This window comes from Onychomys torridus, chromosome 16 (assembly GCF_903995425.1).
Source record: "Onychomys torridus chromosome 16, mOncTor1.1, whole genome shotgun sequence".
In the NCBI taxonomy this organism is placed as follows: domain Eukaryota; kingdom Metazoa; phylum Chordata; class Mammalia; order Rodentia; family Cricetidae; genus Onychomys; species Onychomys torridus.
The window spans coordinates 45,512,810-45,526,805 of NC_050458.1; the positions used below are offsets into that span (position 1 = coordinate 45,512,810).

Consider the following 13,996-nt stretch of genomic DNA (forward strand, 5'->3'; position numbering starts at 1 on the left):
GGACCGGGGAACGTGGGCTTTGCATGCCGACTGGCCTGGGTCAGTGGAGTCCTGAACCTACAGAAGTCACTCAGGGTAGTAAGTGGTGTGACTGAGGAAGAATGAGCTCAAGTCAGGCACCAGCCCATTCCCAGGGACCAGAAGAGGAGACCCCAGGACAGAGAGAACCAAAGGAGTGAGATGCCCTTCTGAGTATGTGCTGGCCAGGAGGGAGGCAGGAAGCTGGGGTCTACAGTGGCATGGGCCAGGCCTGCCTCCGACATAGAGCCACCCTGATAGGAGTTGAAGAAGGAGGAGGAGGAGGAGGAGGAGAAGGAGGAGGAGGAGGAGGAGGAGGAGGAGAAGGAGAAGAAGTGCGCGCATGCCCTTGAATCAAATACATGTGCACACACGGAAACTGCCTGCCTATAAATGAGGCTACTACGGCCATTGTGGCTCCAGAGGGGTATGATTTGCTACCCAGCTGGGACTAGAACCTCTTTATCTGGTCTATGCTGGGTGTCACCCGGGTTGGATCTACATCAGATATCCTGTGTCCTCTGTCTCTTATTGCCTGTGGAACAGGTCCTTAGCTACACTCTTGGGGCCACTGACAGCCTATCTCTATGAAGGGCCACCTGGCTCCTGACCCAGGCTTATGACGCCCTAAGTAAGCCCAGCCTAAGAGAGGGAGAATGTGATGGGGGCAGCAGTGCTTTAGGAGGGGCACTTTTGATCAGGTATGGTGAGAACCCACGAAGGCTGCTTGGAGGAGGAGAAAGCCTGCAGAGAGAGAAGTCTGAAGATGGCTCTTTCTCCCATGCATCTACCTTTCTCTCTGTCCCCTTCTCCCAAGTCTTACCCATGCCCCCTTCTCTGTCTCCATTTCTTTCCATTGCTCTGTCCATGCCTCTGTTTTTTTTTTTTTTTTTGTTTGTTTGTTTACCTTTTTCCCACCTCTTCCTTTCTCATGTGCCTGGCACCAGGGCACTGGAGGAAGATCAACAGTGTCCTGCCGGTCCTGGCTACTCACTATACCAAGTATGTAAAAGAAGGCTTAGCCAGGCTCCTCAGAGCCTCTCCTGACTCCTCATCTTGTGGTCCCAATTCCCTGGGCAGCCATGGATGAATTCAATTTGTGCTAAATTCCTAATTACCTAATTACACCTTGCCTCTGTGGCCCCGGGACTCCCCAGGCCCTAGGGAACCCTGCGAGAGGATCTGGGTCCCTGGGCAGAGGGAAACGGAGGGAGAGGGCTGCTGTTCAGGGAAAGTAACTGGCAGCTCAGAATTTCAATATCCTGGAGAACAAGGGAGATGTAATTAATTGAGCAACAAAGGCCACCCTTGGGAACAGCCAGGAGTAGTCAGGCTGGCGTTGTGCTAGTTAGTGAGTCTCGGGCACGTGGAGTGAGAGGAGCCTGTAGCCTCCTCAGGGTAGTTCTGGTCCAGCCTCTCCATCCACTCACTGCCTCTGCCTGGACTCTAAGACTGCACTTCGCAGAGTCAGAGCCATTCAAGGGCTGTGCCTGCTCAGGGATCTGCTGGTGACGGTGATACAGGCCTTTGATTAGTCATCTACACAGCTCCTCCTGCGACTTCTTTGACCCCTCTCCAGTAACCCCAGGCCTGTCTTCAGGCAGCTAGACTTCCTTCAGCCCCTCTGGGGGCTTCTTCACATCCTGTAGGGCCCAGTTCCACCTCAGCCTCCCTACAAATGTGTCCTTGGCAATAATCCTTTTGCTCAACACTACTGTCCCTGGCCCCTGCTGCTGGGCTGTGAGCTCTGAGGAGAATTCTCAGTGATGACAATCTCCTGTTTGATGAATGCATGCATGCATACATGAATGAATGATTGCAGTCCCAGAAAGGTCTGCACTTGGCTGACGTGAGTCTTTTGGTCCATTTGGGGATCATGTGGGGATCTGTTTTGTTTCCCGGTCTCCCCCAGTGAACACCCCTTGTTCCCATGTTGGGGGGTGGATGTAAAGCAATGGGGGACTGAGCCTTGGCCCCGGCTGTTCTCAGTTGGATGACGCAGCCTGCCAGGGAGCCCCGTTGCTTTTCCTGAGTGGACGCTGACCTAGTTTTGTGGGGAGGGAAGATGGGGGTGGGCATTAATTATTGATTGGAAATCACTCCACGCTGAGTTCGTGATGCAAATCCATGATAATTATCCTCATTTATAGCCACCTCAGCATCACACTGGGATAAATCAAAATCCAACAGGAACAACTCTCCTACTTGTCATCCTTCTTCACTCCTCCCCTCTCCGACCTTCCACTCTTTTCCAGTCTTGTTCATGAGCAAACATCGATGAAGCTTATCTTCTGGGTTATTGAGAATATTCTGGGAATATTGAGGTGGCTCAGACACAGACCCTGTCCCCAGGAACTTACAGCCCAGTAGACAGGACAGGAAGGTAAACAGATAAATATTAGGGTTAGCTGTTGATGCAAGTAAGACCTATTAGGGTTGTATAACATGCAACTGTACAAGGCAGCCTAGGCTAGGAGCTGTTGAGATTGCCTGGAGCGGGGGAGTGACAGGTTGGGCGAGAAAAGGTCTGGACAGCTCAGTAGAATGAGATGTCACGGGCTGACTGTGGCAGATGGATGGGTGTTTGATACGGTGTTTCAAGAAGCAGTAGGTAAAAGGATTGGACATATGAGGAGGGTTGGACTCAGTGTCAGGCAACAGTTTAAATTAACATCCTCCTGCTTCTTAGCTGTGGGGCTCCAGTCGGTTCTTAGAACCTCCTGAATAAAGAGGAGATAATATTAATATTGCCAGCCTTGTAGTTCCTATGAAGGCTGGAGGAGAGCATATTTGTGCACTCATCACCGAATAAAGGGCTCCATACATGTCTGCTCCTTCACCCATGATCTTATGGAAGTGCATCAGGGCCCAGAGCCATTTTCCTGGCTTTGTGGGTACAGGGGCAGACATGGAGGAGAGAGGTCCTCTGGCAGTCCCCAGCAGGGGCAGGAGACCCCATCTCTCCTCCAGCCGTCCCTCAGCCTTTGGACCTGTTCTTTTCACTTCTCGGATGCTATCCTCTCTGCCCTTCTTCTTCCAGGCATGCGGATCCTGGTGAACCTACTGCTCGACACACTGCCTATGCTGGGAAATGTGCTCCTGCTCTGTTTCTTCGTCTTCTTCATCTTTGGCATCATTGGTGTGCAGCTCTGGGCAGGCTTGCTGCGGAACCGCTGCTTCCTGGAGGAGAACTTCACCATGTAAGTCCCCTACCCCCTATTAACTAGGCCTTCTATTGCTTTGATGAAACATTGGCACCAGAGGCATCTTGGGGAGGAAAGGGTTTATCTCATCTTACAGCTTGCAGTTCATCATCCAGAGAAGACAGGACAGAAACTCAAGTAGGGCAGGGATCTCAGGCAGGAGCTGATGCAGAGGCCATGGAAGGGTGCTTCTTACTGGCTTGCTCCTCATGGCTTGCTCAGCCTGCTTTTTTATAGCACTCAGGACCTCCAGCCTAGGGGTGGTACTATCCACAGTGAGCTGAGTCCTCCCACATCAATCATCACTAGAAAATGCGCTACAGAGTTGCAGACAGGCCAATCCAATGGAAGCATTTGCTCATGAAGATTCCCTTTTCTCAGAAGACCCTAGCTTGTGTCATGTGATATAAAAAACTAGCTGGCACACCCCACTCCTACCCCTATCCCCAACCTGCTCTGTTCCTGCTCACTCTGACCTGCGTCTTGCTAATTCATTTGCTAACTGAGAATCAGGCCAGCAAAATAAGAGTGGCCAATTTGGGAAGGCTGGATAGGGCAAGAGAGGGAGGTCTGGACATTGGAAGGAAAGAAAGTTCCAGAATCATCCAGGGAGGTGTGTGTGTGTGTGTGTGTGTGTGTGTGTGTGTGTGTGTTATCACAGGATCAACTCACATCCTGCTGCTGGGTCTAAAGTGGGAGCCAGGTGCCCCTCAAGGTAGAATGTCACGATCTGCTTAAAAGGTGGGTTTCATTTCTGAAAATGATGTCTTCAGAATCCCTTCTTCCTAAGTGGTGAGGGCTACCCAGTGCATGTGCACACACTATGTGACTGGAAGAAAGGGTGCTTCGGCTTCAAGTTTCCACAAGCTATTGGGCTGCTGCTGTGTGCCAGGATCCAGGGAGCCTGAAATGAAATAGTGATCATGCCTGTTTTAACCTGGCAGATGTACGCAGGGTCTGCCCTTTGTTGAGCTAAGGCACCCATGCGGGAGCACCAGGGTTTGGTCGCCAAGGCTGAGTGCCTCTTCTGGATGCGGTGGTGTAGGGACACTGCCTGAGTTGGGATCGGTTTCCCTTTTCAGGGTTTAGAATGTAGGTACAATGTGATGTAACAGGAGGAGAAAGTTGGGTAGGGACTGGCCTACCTCCCCATTGCTGTGTTGTGGGGTACCTGGGTAGGCCAGAGAACGGGCACTTTGTTGGATGAGGGCCTCATAGATAGTGAAAGAGGGGCTTTTACACTTATGTGCGTGCTCAGCAGAGGCCAGTAGTCAGGGCAGGAAGAGGGGAGGGCCTTCAGAGAGCAGCATGTGTGTGAGCTCTTGGTGCTGGGTGCTCCCCGCACATCCACGCCCCCTCTGTCCCATGTGGATTTTTCTTATAGCATCCTGTGACTGGTCCTGTCTCACTACCTGGGCTCAGCCTTCACATCACCTTCTGCTGGACAATCGTTATCTCTTCCCCAAGCAGTGGATGTACTATCTGCTAAACTTCCTTGTTGGCTGATCTTCTCCTGCAGTGATCCCATTTGTCAGCTTGAGTATTTGGGGGTCTCTGGAGCAGTTGCATACTTGGTCTTGGGGGCTCCTAGGATGTGAGTTCTCCACTAGACCAGGAATATTTGGTTCTCACTGTTTTCTCAGGACCTGGAATAGGGCCCTAATTTGTTCACTATGAATGAATGAGAGAACGAATGAATGAGGGACTAACTGAGATGATAGCATGAATGAGGTCATGAATGAATGAATGAGAGTGAATGAGTGAATGCTGATACTGCATAAAGGCAGGCTGGGAAGAAGACTGGCTCTCCCTGGCTTTGCAGCAGGAGAGTCTATGTGCTGGTTGGAGGCTGGCTGCTCCCTTGTCCTGTTCAGACCCTGAGAGGTGGCTCCAGCCTTGACCGTGGTAAGGGGAGATGGGCGCACAGTGCTGTGGACATGCCTGGGCCTCAGCATTAAAGAGGGCCAGTGTGTAGCTGGCCCCCATGGAAGAGGATTTCCAAATATGAGAGGAACAAGAGAACCTTAGGGACAAGCCCTACCTGGCAAGGCTGGGTGACTGTCCTGAGTACCGAGTCTCATGCTCTCAGGGCAGGTGGCCTTGACTTACAGGCCTCACTGGAGAGAGGATGACCATACTTCAGGCTGGTAAATTCCAGGCTTGGAAAGAGAGCCCAGCCAAGGTTATCCCAGGTCTGCAGACCCCATAGAGGGAGTCAGGGTCAGACTTCAACTCAAAAGACCTGGCTCAGAGCAGGCTGCAGAGTAGCGGGTAAGGAGGGCTTGCAAAGAAGTAGGTCTTTCCTGGGCCTCAGACAGATGGGCTCTGACCAGACCCCAGTTCACGATCTGGTGAGCCAGGCCTGGCCATAGACAAGAGCAACAGGTACCCGATGGGGAATTCTCCATGTCCTCTTGGCTTGTTTTCCCACCAGCTTGTTGTCTGGAGGCTTCACATCACACCTTCAGCCCCTGGCCAGACACTCTGAACAAGCTCATGAGTCATGCAGGCTGGGCAGAGCAGGACACTTCCTAGATGGAACACACAAGTGGGCGTTGCGCCCTCTGGGGACCTCGGTCCAAGCCGTTACTATGCAGACAGGGCCTGAAGCCTAGAGAAGGGAAAGACAGAGTCACACAGCCATGTTCCTTCCTGGCTGTAGGGGTCTCAGAGCACGGGCATCATCACAAACATTTGTCTGCCACTTTTAGGGTCAGGCCCTTCTCTTTTCCTTCGTCTTGACTCTAGGAGGATTAGATGTGTACTGGGACTTACGATGTTGGGCTGAGAAGAGAGGATTTGTGGGATGTCTAAGGATGCAACTTTGTCCTGGACCTGAAATGTCAAGACTGCTGGATGCCTCCTGGATCACAGGCCGAGGCAGGAGTTAATTTATGACAGAGTCTCCCTCCACTGCCATGCAGGTGGGGAGCGCAGCAATGGAGTCTGGACTTCAGGGTCAAACTCGGCTTCTGCCACCTGCTAGTCATGTGGCTTCAGCAACTTCCTGCCTCAGTTTCCCTACCACAGAGTTGTTTTGGGAATGACCCAAATTAGAATATGTGGAATGTTAGGACAGTGTCTGACTCCACAAAGCACTGAGCAGGAGTGAACCATTGTGTGACACCATGTATGTTCCAGCAGCCTGGGAAGTTCCTGGTGTGTGTGTGTGTGTGTGTGTGTGTGTGTGTGTGTGTGTGTGTGTGATTGTTCATTTATTGGGAAGGCACTGGAATGGCACCTGGAGTCATAGGTATGTGTGAGTTCACCTCAGTCTGGTGCCACAGATGATGGATGGCAGCTCTTAATAAATTAGCCCTGAGTGGCAGGATGGGCCTGAATCTGGTCATGGAGAAAGATAGCTGATATTTGTAGGGTGCTTAGTACACCCTGGACACTGTGTTCAGCAGGACCAATTCAGTTACCTTCCAACATCCTGTGGGGGAAGCATATTATCCTTATTTGTTGATTTGTCTGAATGTGTATATGTACCAGTGATACATGTGTGCATGTATGTAGAGTCCAGAGGCAATGTTTGGGGGGGGGGCTTTCTTGATTGTACTCCACTTTATTTATTTTTTGACACAGGGTCTCTCACTGAAACTAGAACTGACTGGTATGGTCAGACTGGCTGGCCAGCAGACTCCAGGAGCCACCCCCCATGTCTTTGCCTCCCTAGCGCTGGGTTATAGGCACATATCACCATGACCAATTTTTACGTGGGTGCTGGGGATCTGAACTCAGGTCCTTAGGTAAGGCAAGCATTTGATTAACTAAGGCTGGCGGTAGCAGTGTCCCGAGAACCCTGGGAGAGAGGCTCGGCCACACGGCAGTGGAGGGAGGGTGGGAGTGAGCAAGTGTGGGAACAGGGCTGGGCTGTCATGTCAGGGCTGGTCATCTGAACCAGTGCTTGGCTACAGGCTGGCCGCTAGAACAGCTGCCCTGGGGTTTCTGAGTTCACAGAGTAGGGCTGGCAGGAGGGTTTTCAGTAAGGCCAAGTGGTCATCAATTACCAGATAGGGGTGAGCTCATCACCCATCAATGCTAGATGCACCGACCCCCGAGTCCCAGATCTCCCAAGTCTCTCCATCCATCACTTGTGGACCCAGAGACACCACCTCCCATCTGGGTTGATGTCCACAGTGAACTGGAAACCTCTAAGAATTGTGAGTTTAAGATGTCTGTAGGTTTGCAGCAGTAATTAAATCCAAAAAAAGAACAGATTGAAACAGAAACGGCAGTACACTCATCCACCAGAGAACTCAAATCCAGAGCATATAAACATACACCAATAAGAAAGCCAAAGAGGATCTAATTAAAAATGGTCCAAAAGACCTTACCAGAGATCCCTCAAGGGGCTGTAGGAGTGGCGGGTGAGTATTTGAAGAGGTCCTTCTCCTTGCAGGGCTTAAGAGAGCTGGAATTGAAATGGCAGTGAGGTACCATGGCACCCCACCAGGATGGTTTAAATGAGGACCGTTATTGCCACAGACACAGAGCAAGCGATGAATGTTCAGTCGTGTTCAGGGGTCTCAGTGGATCTTCAGGGTGGTTTCAGGATCCATTGTCCAAGGCTGGACAGACCCAATGCTAAACACACCCTCAGCTTGCCAGGTGGTACCCCGGGGCTTTGCTCAGAAGAAAGGTTTGCTGGATAGGGCCAATGGTATGGTTCCATTGGCGGAGCACTCTCTTAGCGTGCATGGGGCTCCCAAGTTCAGCCTTCAACACTGTAAAGTTAGAAAAGACAATTACAGCTGTCGAGTTTCAGCTGGCAGTGGTGGCTCACATGCAATTCCTGTGTTCAGGATGCTTTTGTCAGAAAGACCTTAGGAAGTCAGCCTTGGTTAAAAAAAAAAAAAAAAGAAAAAAGAAAACACAAATACCATCCCCTCAACGCCCCTCAGATGCTTGCTTGCATACACACACACACACACACACACACCCCGAGAAAAGAAGTGTGGCTCTGGCTCATGCTCACTCAAGCATGTCTGCAAGAGTAGTTCTGAGTCATAAGGGCCCCATACCCAGAAATGACCTAAATTGACAGTTGGATAAGTAATAGCAGTATGCTTGCTCACACAGTGAACTCATAGGTAAGAGTCCCAAGGAGTAGCTGTTTAACTCTGCTAATGATGTTTTTGAGCAGCAGAAACTTGGCCTCCAATCTCATTCAGCTTTATAATATATTGAACTCATCTCAGAGCCTGAGGTCAAAAAAACATTCTCAAAAGATTTCTGGCTTCATCTTTCAGTCTGGCCTATTCGATCACAAAGAATTTTGCACGTGGTATGTGATGGGCGTAGTGATGACAGGTTGATTTATTTAATGTGTATTCAGTCTTGCCAGAATTATGTGTGGTACGGTCCGGCCTTTCTGCAGGGGATGAAGTGATCTCTTTAGGAAGCAGGTGGTCATGAGCCTTTGCGGGGTTGGTTGTGATGTTTTGGTTGTTAAAGAATGCTCTAGAATTGTCTTCCACAGGGGTGGTGCAGTTGACATTCCCACCAACAGTGCGGGTGCCTGTTTGCACACACGCTTCCCACACTTTATTATAAAACCTTGATGTGGCCATTCATATGAGAGGAGGCAATTTCTGTTTGCTGTTTTTTGTTTGTTGGTTTTTGCTTTTGTTTCATGAGACACGGTCTCTCTGCGTATCCTTGACTGTCCTGGAACTTGCTATGTAGACTGACCATCCTGGCCTTAAACTTACATATATCCTCCTGCCCCTGCATCTTGAGCACCAAGATGAAAGACATGCACTACCACCACCCTAAACTTGCCTGATTTTTCTTTCTTTTTGGGGGGTATTTAATTAAATTAAATGAATATTTTTTGACATAGCATTTCCAGACAGGTGTCCTGGTGTGCACCCATGTTCCCAGCACTCAGGAGGTAGAAGTCATAGGATCTAGAGTATAAGGTCATTGCTAGCTATGTAGCAAGTTCAAGGACACCAACCAGCCAACCAAGCAAACAAGTAAATAAAGAAGGGAAAGCATATTGTTATTCAGTCCAGGCTGACCATGAACTCAAGTGTTCTTATCCTAGGCTAGCCCCAAACTCACAATTCTCCTGCCTCAGTCTCCTGAGTGCTGGCTTCTGTTTGCCTTGAGACACGGGTCTGTCTCTCTGTGTTGTGGTCTCCATTAAAACCCCTGTTCTGTAAAGTGCCACGCTGGCTCATCACTAGTCTCAGGATCCTCTCTTGTAAGGCTACTCCCCACCCACATTGTCAGTTTTTTTTTCAAGACAGGGTTTCTCTGTGTAGCTTTGTGCCTTTCCTGGAACTCACTTGGTAGCCCAGGCCGGCCTTGGACTCACAGAGATCTGCCTGCCTCTGCCTCCCAAGTGCTGGGATTAAAGGCATGTGCCACCAACGCCTGGGCACATTGTCACTTAAAAAACCCTGCTTGGATGATTTTCCCTTGAACCGTCTATCTGGGGGCCATAGATAGATCACAATGGGATTTCATCTGTGGTTGTGTGGTGGGCAGAGCTTATGATCAAGTGTCACTGATGAGGTAATCCATGTCCAGGGAGAGAAGAGACTGGTCCAGGGCTGCACACTCCCTCACCCGCTGCCCAGCAAAATCCAGTAGCTGCTAACTGAGTACTTGCTTTGACCTGTCCAGACAGTGTGGCCTGGGCCAGCCAGGGAGCTGGGTGGAGTCTGTCTTAGGTCACAGTGTAGCACAGGGAATCCTGGCTTGGCTCTATAGAGGGAAGGCTCCTCCAGGAAAGGTTCCTCAGAGGCGAGAACCATGAAAAGGGATGGCAATAGACCTGTAGAGACTTTTGCAGCCTTTCTTTGCCTGGTACACCTGGTGGTGACCCTCCCCTGCCATTCTTTGACTGCTCGTTTCTATGGCAGACAAGGGGATGTGGCCCTGCCCCCTTATTACCAGCCAGAGGAGGACGACGAGATGCCCTTTATCTGCTCCCTGTCGGGTGACAATGGCATCATGGGCTGCCACGAGATCCCCCCGCTGAAGGAGCAGGGCCGAGAATGCTGCCTGTCCAAAGATGATGTGTATGACTTTGGGACCGGGCGCCAAGACCTCAACGCCAGTGGCCTCTGCGTCAACTGGAACCGTTACTACAACGTCTGCCGCACGGGCAATGCCAACCCTCACAAGGGCGCCATCAACTTTGACAACATCGGCTATGCTTGGATTGTGATCTTCCAGGTGAGAGCATGCAGGCACATGACTGGTTAGCCAGCAGTGGGTGGGATGGCTGGCAACCTCACTCAGCAGGTAAAGTCTTGAGCTGGACTTGGTCACCTACTCCTTGAGGTCTGTTCCACATGCTGGCTGGTATAGGCTCCATCCTGCTTACTTTGCACATAGAAAACCCAAGGTTTGGAGGAAGAAAAACATGCCTGTTGGGCAAGGAGTCTGTGGGGACTAAATAGCACATCAAGATTTCAATCTGCTTGGGCTCCCCTCAAAGCCTTTGCTCCTTACAGATGCTTAGGTGGGTTGAGTCAGAGCAGGGAGTTCTGTTCACAGAGGGCAGGGGCAGGGCATGGCTCTATTGGAAGCAAGGCCCCACTGTGGTAAGGAAGGTTATTCCTAGAGGAGTGACAGCTGGGGGCTCAGTCCTGGGTGGAGCCTGACTGACTGGCTTGTGTAGAAAATGCTTTCATCCTGTGACCATTGCGCCCATGATGCCACTTTGTGCAGACCATTGTGGCTCCTGTACCAACTCCATCTCTACACCCTTGAGGAGACTAGGCAGGGTTCGTTCCGGAAACTGGATCTGTAGGACACTGGGGGTCTTGCTTGGCCTGTCTGTGCCTCAGTTTTCTCTTCATACTGAGTATGCTCTTCATATTGGGGGTACTGTACTAGCAGACTCCTTGGTTGCCTGGCAATAAGCCAGGGCTGTGAGCGGGGAAGTCAGACCCTGTGCAGTGAGACTCTGGTGTCCTCAGAAGGAAGAAGGGAAGGAAGGGCAGAGGAGAGCAAGGAGCTCCCACTCTACCCCAGGAAGGGCCGTATCAGAGATTCGGAGCTGGGGGGCAGCTGAACTCGGGCCTTGAGTCCTGGTGCACAGGAGGGCCCAGTGTCTTTGACTCGGCCCTGTCCTCATGCCTGCTGCAGGTGATCACTCTGGAAGGCTGGGTGGAGATCATGTACTACGTGATGGATGCACATTCTTTCTACAACTTCATCTACTTCATCCTGCTCATCATAGTAAGTATCAGGGCAAGTTCAGGATCACGGACCAGGGCACTCAGTCTGGAAGGGGAGGGAGGGGAAGGATGGGCAGTCCCTAGGGATCCTCCTGCTTTAGAGGAGCCTGGCAAGATAGGAGGCAGCCAGAGGGGTGGGCAATCCATCTCCAAGGAGGGATATTTTAAATGCAGTCAACCAGCCAGTGATTGAAGGGGCTCATCAGGGCCGTGGCTGGTAGCATCCATCACAGCCCCTTGCTTTCACTTCTCATCTCCGCCCGAATCTCCAGGAATATATTCTTTCATGGCCTTAGCTGGGGGTAGAGTTCCAGAATGGAGCTTCCTAGGGGTTCCATATGGTCCCCATTTTTCCTGTGGGGACAAGATGCTTTGACTGGCTGCATGGGGCTTGTTCTTGGGCAAGACATAGTTTAGGAGATTGGCCTTGGTGGTGGCCTGGTGGAGCTCTGGGAAAGTCTTTGAACTCTGGATTCTCTGCAGCTCTGTCTGTGGTCAGGTGATGGAGGCAGGGGTATCCACCCTTATAGGCCAGTATTTCCTGTTCCCACTTTCCAGTGTCCACTTTGTCCTGGCTGCCTGTGGCTTCTGCCTCAGCATAATCTACGGAGGTCAGGCCTCTGGGAGAGCTGTGTTCACTCCCCAGCATGGAGGCTGGGTTCTCTAGCTTCCTGGTGTTGAGTGAAGGCAAGCTTGACTCCCGTGAGTAACAGCCTGACCAAGGAGTCGGGACAGGCTGGCTGCTGGCCTGAGACACACCTGCTGTGATGTAGCTTCAGTGATTTCCCAGGGAGCCTGGGGCCTTGGATTCAGGAGAAACCCTGGGGGGAAGAAAGAAGAGCCCAGATTTCATTCTGCATCAGTGGCTACTCATCAACTTACTTTCAACAGAACATCCAGGAAGATGAGCTGAGTTCTGGGGACAGAGCAGGGATCCAGGCCCAGCTCCAAGGAGCTCACAGTCTGGGAAAGAAGGGCTGACAGGTGACAATGACATCCAGAAGTATCGTGACAGAAAGAAGCCCAGAGAGGCTGGAGAGGTCACTTGGAGGAGGACAGGGATGTGGGTGACTTCCTGGAGGAAGACAGGAGGCTCTGTCCTCTCCCACAGGAAGCCATTTATTCACAGTGCGACTCGAGGCAGGCTCTTTACGGGTTCCATGAGGTGGGACAGTGATAACACTGAGTTCCCAGGTGATGGGGAGGGTTAGTGGGGATGCAACCGGGAGCCTGTATACCCTTGGTATCCAGTGAGTGGTCAGTAAATGTGCCCTAGTGTTATTGGGGTCACTTGAATCCCAAGTCCCCCTGTCTCAGGACAGAGGATGGCATCAGCAGGCTGGTGGGAGTCTTCGTTTGCACAGATAGCCCCCAGTACTCCTCTGGTTAGGAAAGTCCTGAACCCATTTTGCTCTAGTCCCCCGACTTTACATATGGGGAACAGAGAGGATGAGGGTTGCCTGGGTCATCCAGGGCAACCACTGCTGAGCAAGGACTAGGTAGGAGCCTGCCAGGGGTGACCATACAGAGGGCAGAGTGTAATCTCTCTGGTTCCTGTGTCCCTAACCAATCCGGGGCAGGGTAGATCTTTGGGAAATGCTACTGGTAAGATAATGGAGGCAGAGGACTGCTGGCCATCTTTTTGTCTAAGAGCCAGTCTGCTTTCCAGGGTCCTCTGGGCCAGGAAGCCCTGTACGCCTTTAGCTCTTCAGTTGTATGTGATGGGGGAGAAGAGCGGGATGAAGTAGTGACTGGGGCAGCCATCTGCAGGTACCTGTCGGTGCTGTCCCAGAAGGATGGAGGCCACCTCTCTCCTGCCAGGCCAGAGGAGCTCATTCGGGGTTAGTGAGGACCAGAGGAGACGGCTGGTATTGGAATAGTTAGATGGCGTATAGAGGGGCTACCCAGCTTTATTTTCCCCTCCAAGCACACAGCAGAAGCCCAGGCCAGTGAGTAGGACTCAGGACCCTTTGACTTGAAGGAGTGTGGCTTTCCTTTTGGCTTCAGCGTCTCTGTCCTACATGGGTGGGTAGTGAGGCCAGGCCTTGGTCCTGATGGAGCTCAGTCCTAGTCTGACCTGGGAAGTCACCTAGGCTGTGCCTTCCCCTGCAAGGACTCAGTGATCTTTTCCTGTCCCATCTGTGTCTGTGTTTCTGTCTCTCTGGGCCCCTCCACCTTCCCTGAACCTCTGTCTGTCTATTTTCACCCCCAACTCTGCATTTCCCACGTGTCCCCAATTCTGCTCTCTCTATCTCTTCTTCCCTCTCTCTCTCTGTCTTCTCTACCTCGCCTCCCTTCTCCTCTTCTTTCTCTTCTCTCTTCTCTCCCTCCCATTCTCCTTCCTTCCCCCCTTTCTGTCTGTGACTCTGTCCCCTGGCTGTCCCTGCCTTGCTGTCTCCCTGCTCTGTCTTCTGTCCTCTCTTCCGTGTCTCTGGTCTGTCCCCTTCCCTCTTTTCCATTTCTCTGGCCTTCCTCTCTGTCCCCTGCTCTTGCTAACTCTTTCTCCATCTCTCTGCCCCCTCCCTTTCCTGGGCCCTCCTGCTGGCTCTACCTCTCTCTCTCTACTTCCCT

The 13,996-nt window shown here is 51.5% G+C and overlaps 1 protein-coding gene across 3 annotated transcripts in view; it reads left to right on the forward strand.

Moving 5' to 3' along the window:
- Positions 1-13,996, forward strand: part of Cacna1i (calcium voltage-gated channel subunit alpha1 I) — a 116,124-nt gene that overhangs the window by 59,070 nt on the left and 43,058 nt on the right. For all 3 annotated transcript variants that reach the window (XM_036207532.1, XM_036207534.1, XM_036207533.1), the window contains exons 6-8: positions 3,059-3,218; positions 10,100-10,415; positions 11,334-11,426. In XM_036207532.1, coding sequence (XP_036063425.1) covers positions 3,059-3,218; positions 10,100-10,415; positions 11,334-11,426 — 569 coding nt within the window. The remainder of the gene's footprint in view (positions 1-3,058; positions 3,219-10,099; positions 10,416-11,333; positions 11,427-13,996) is intronic.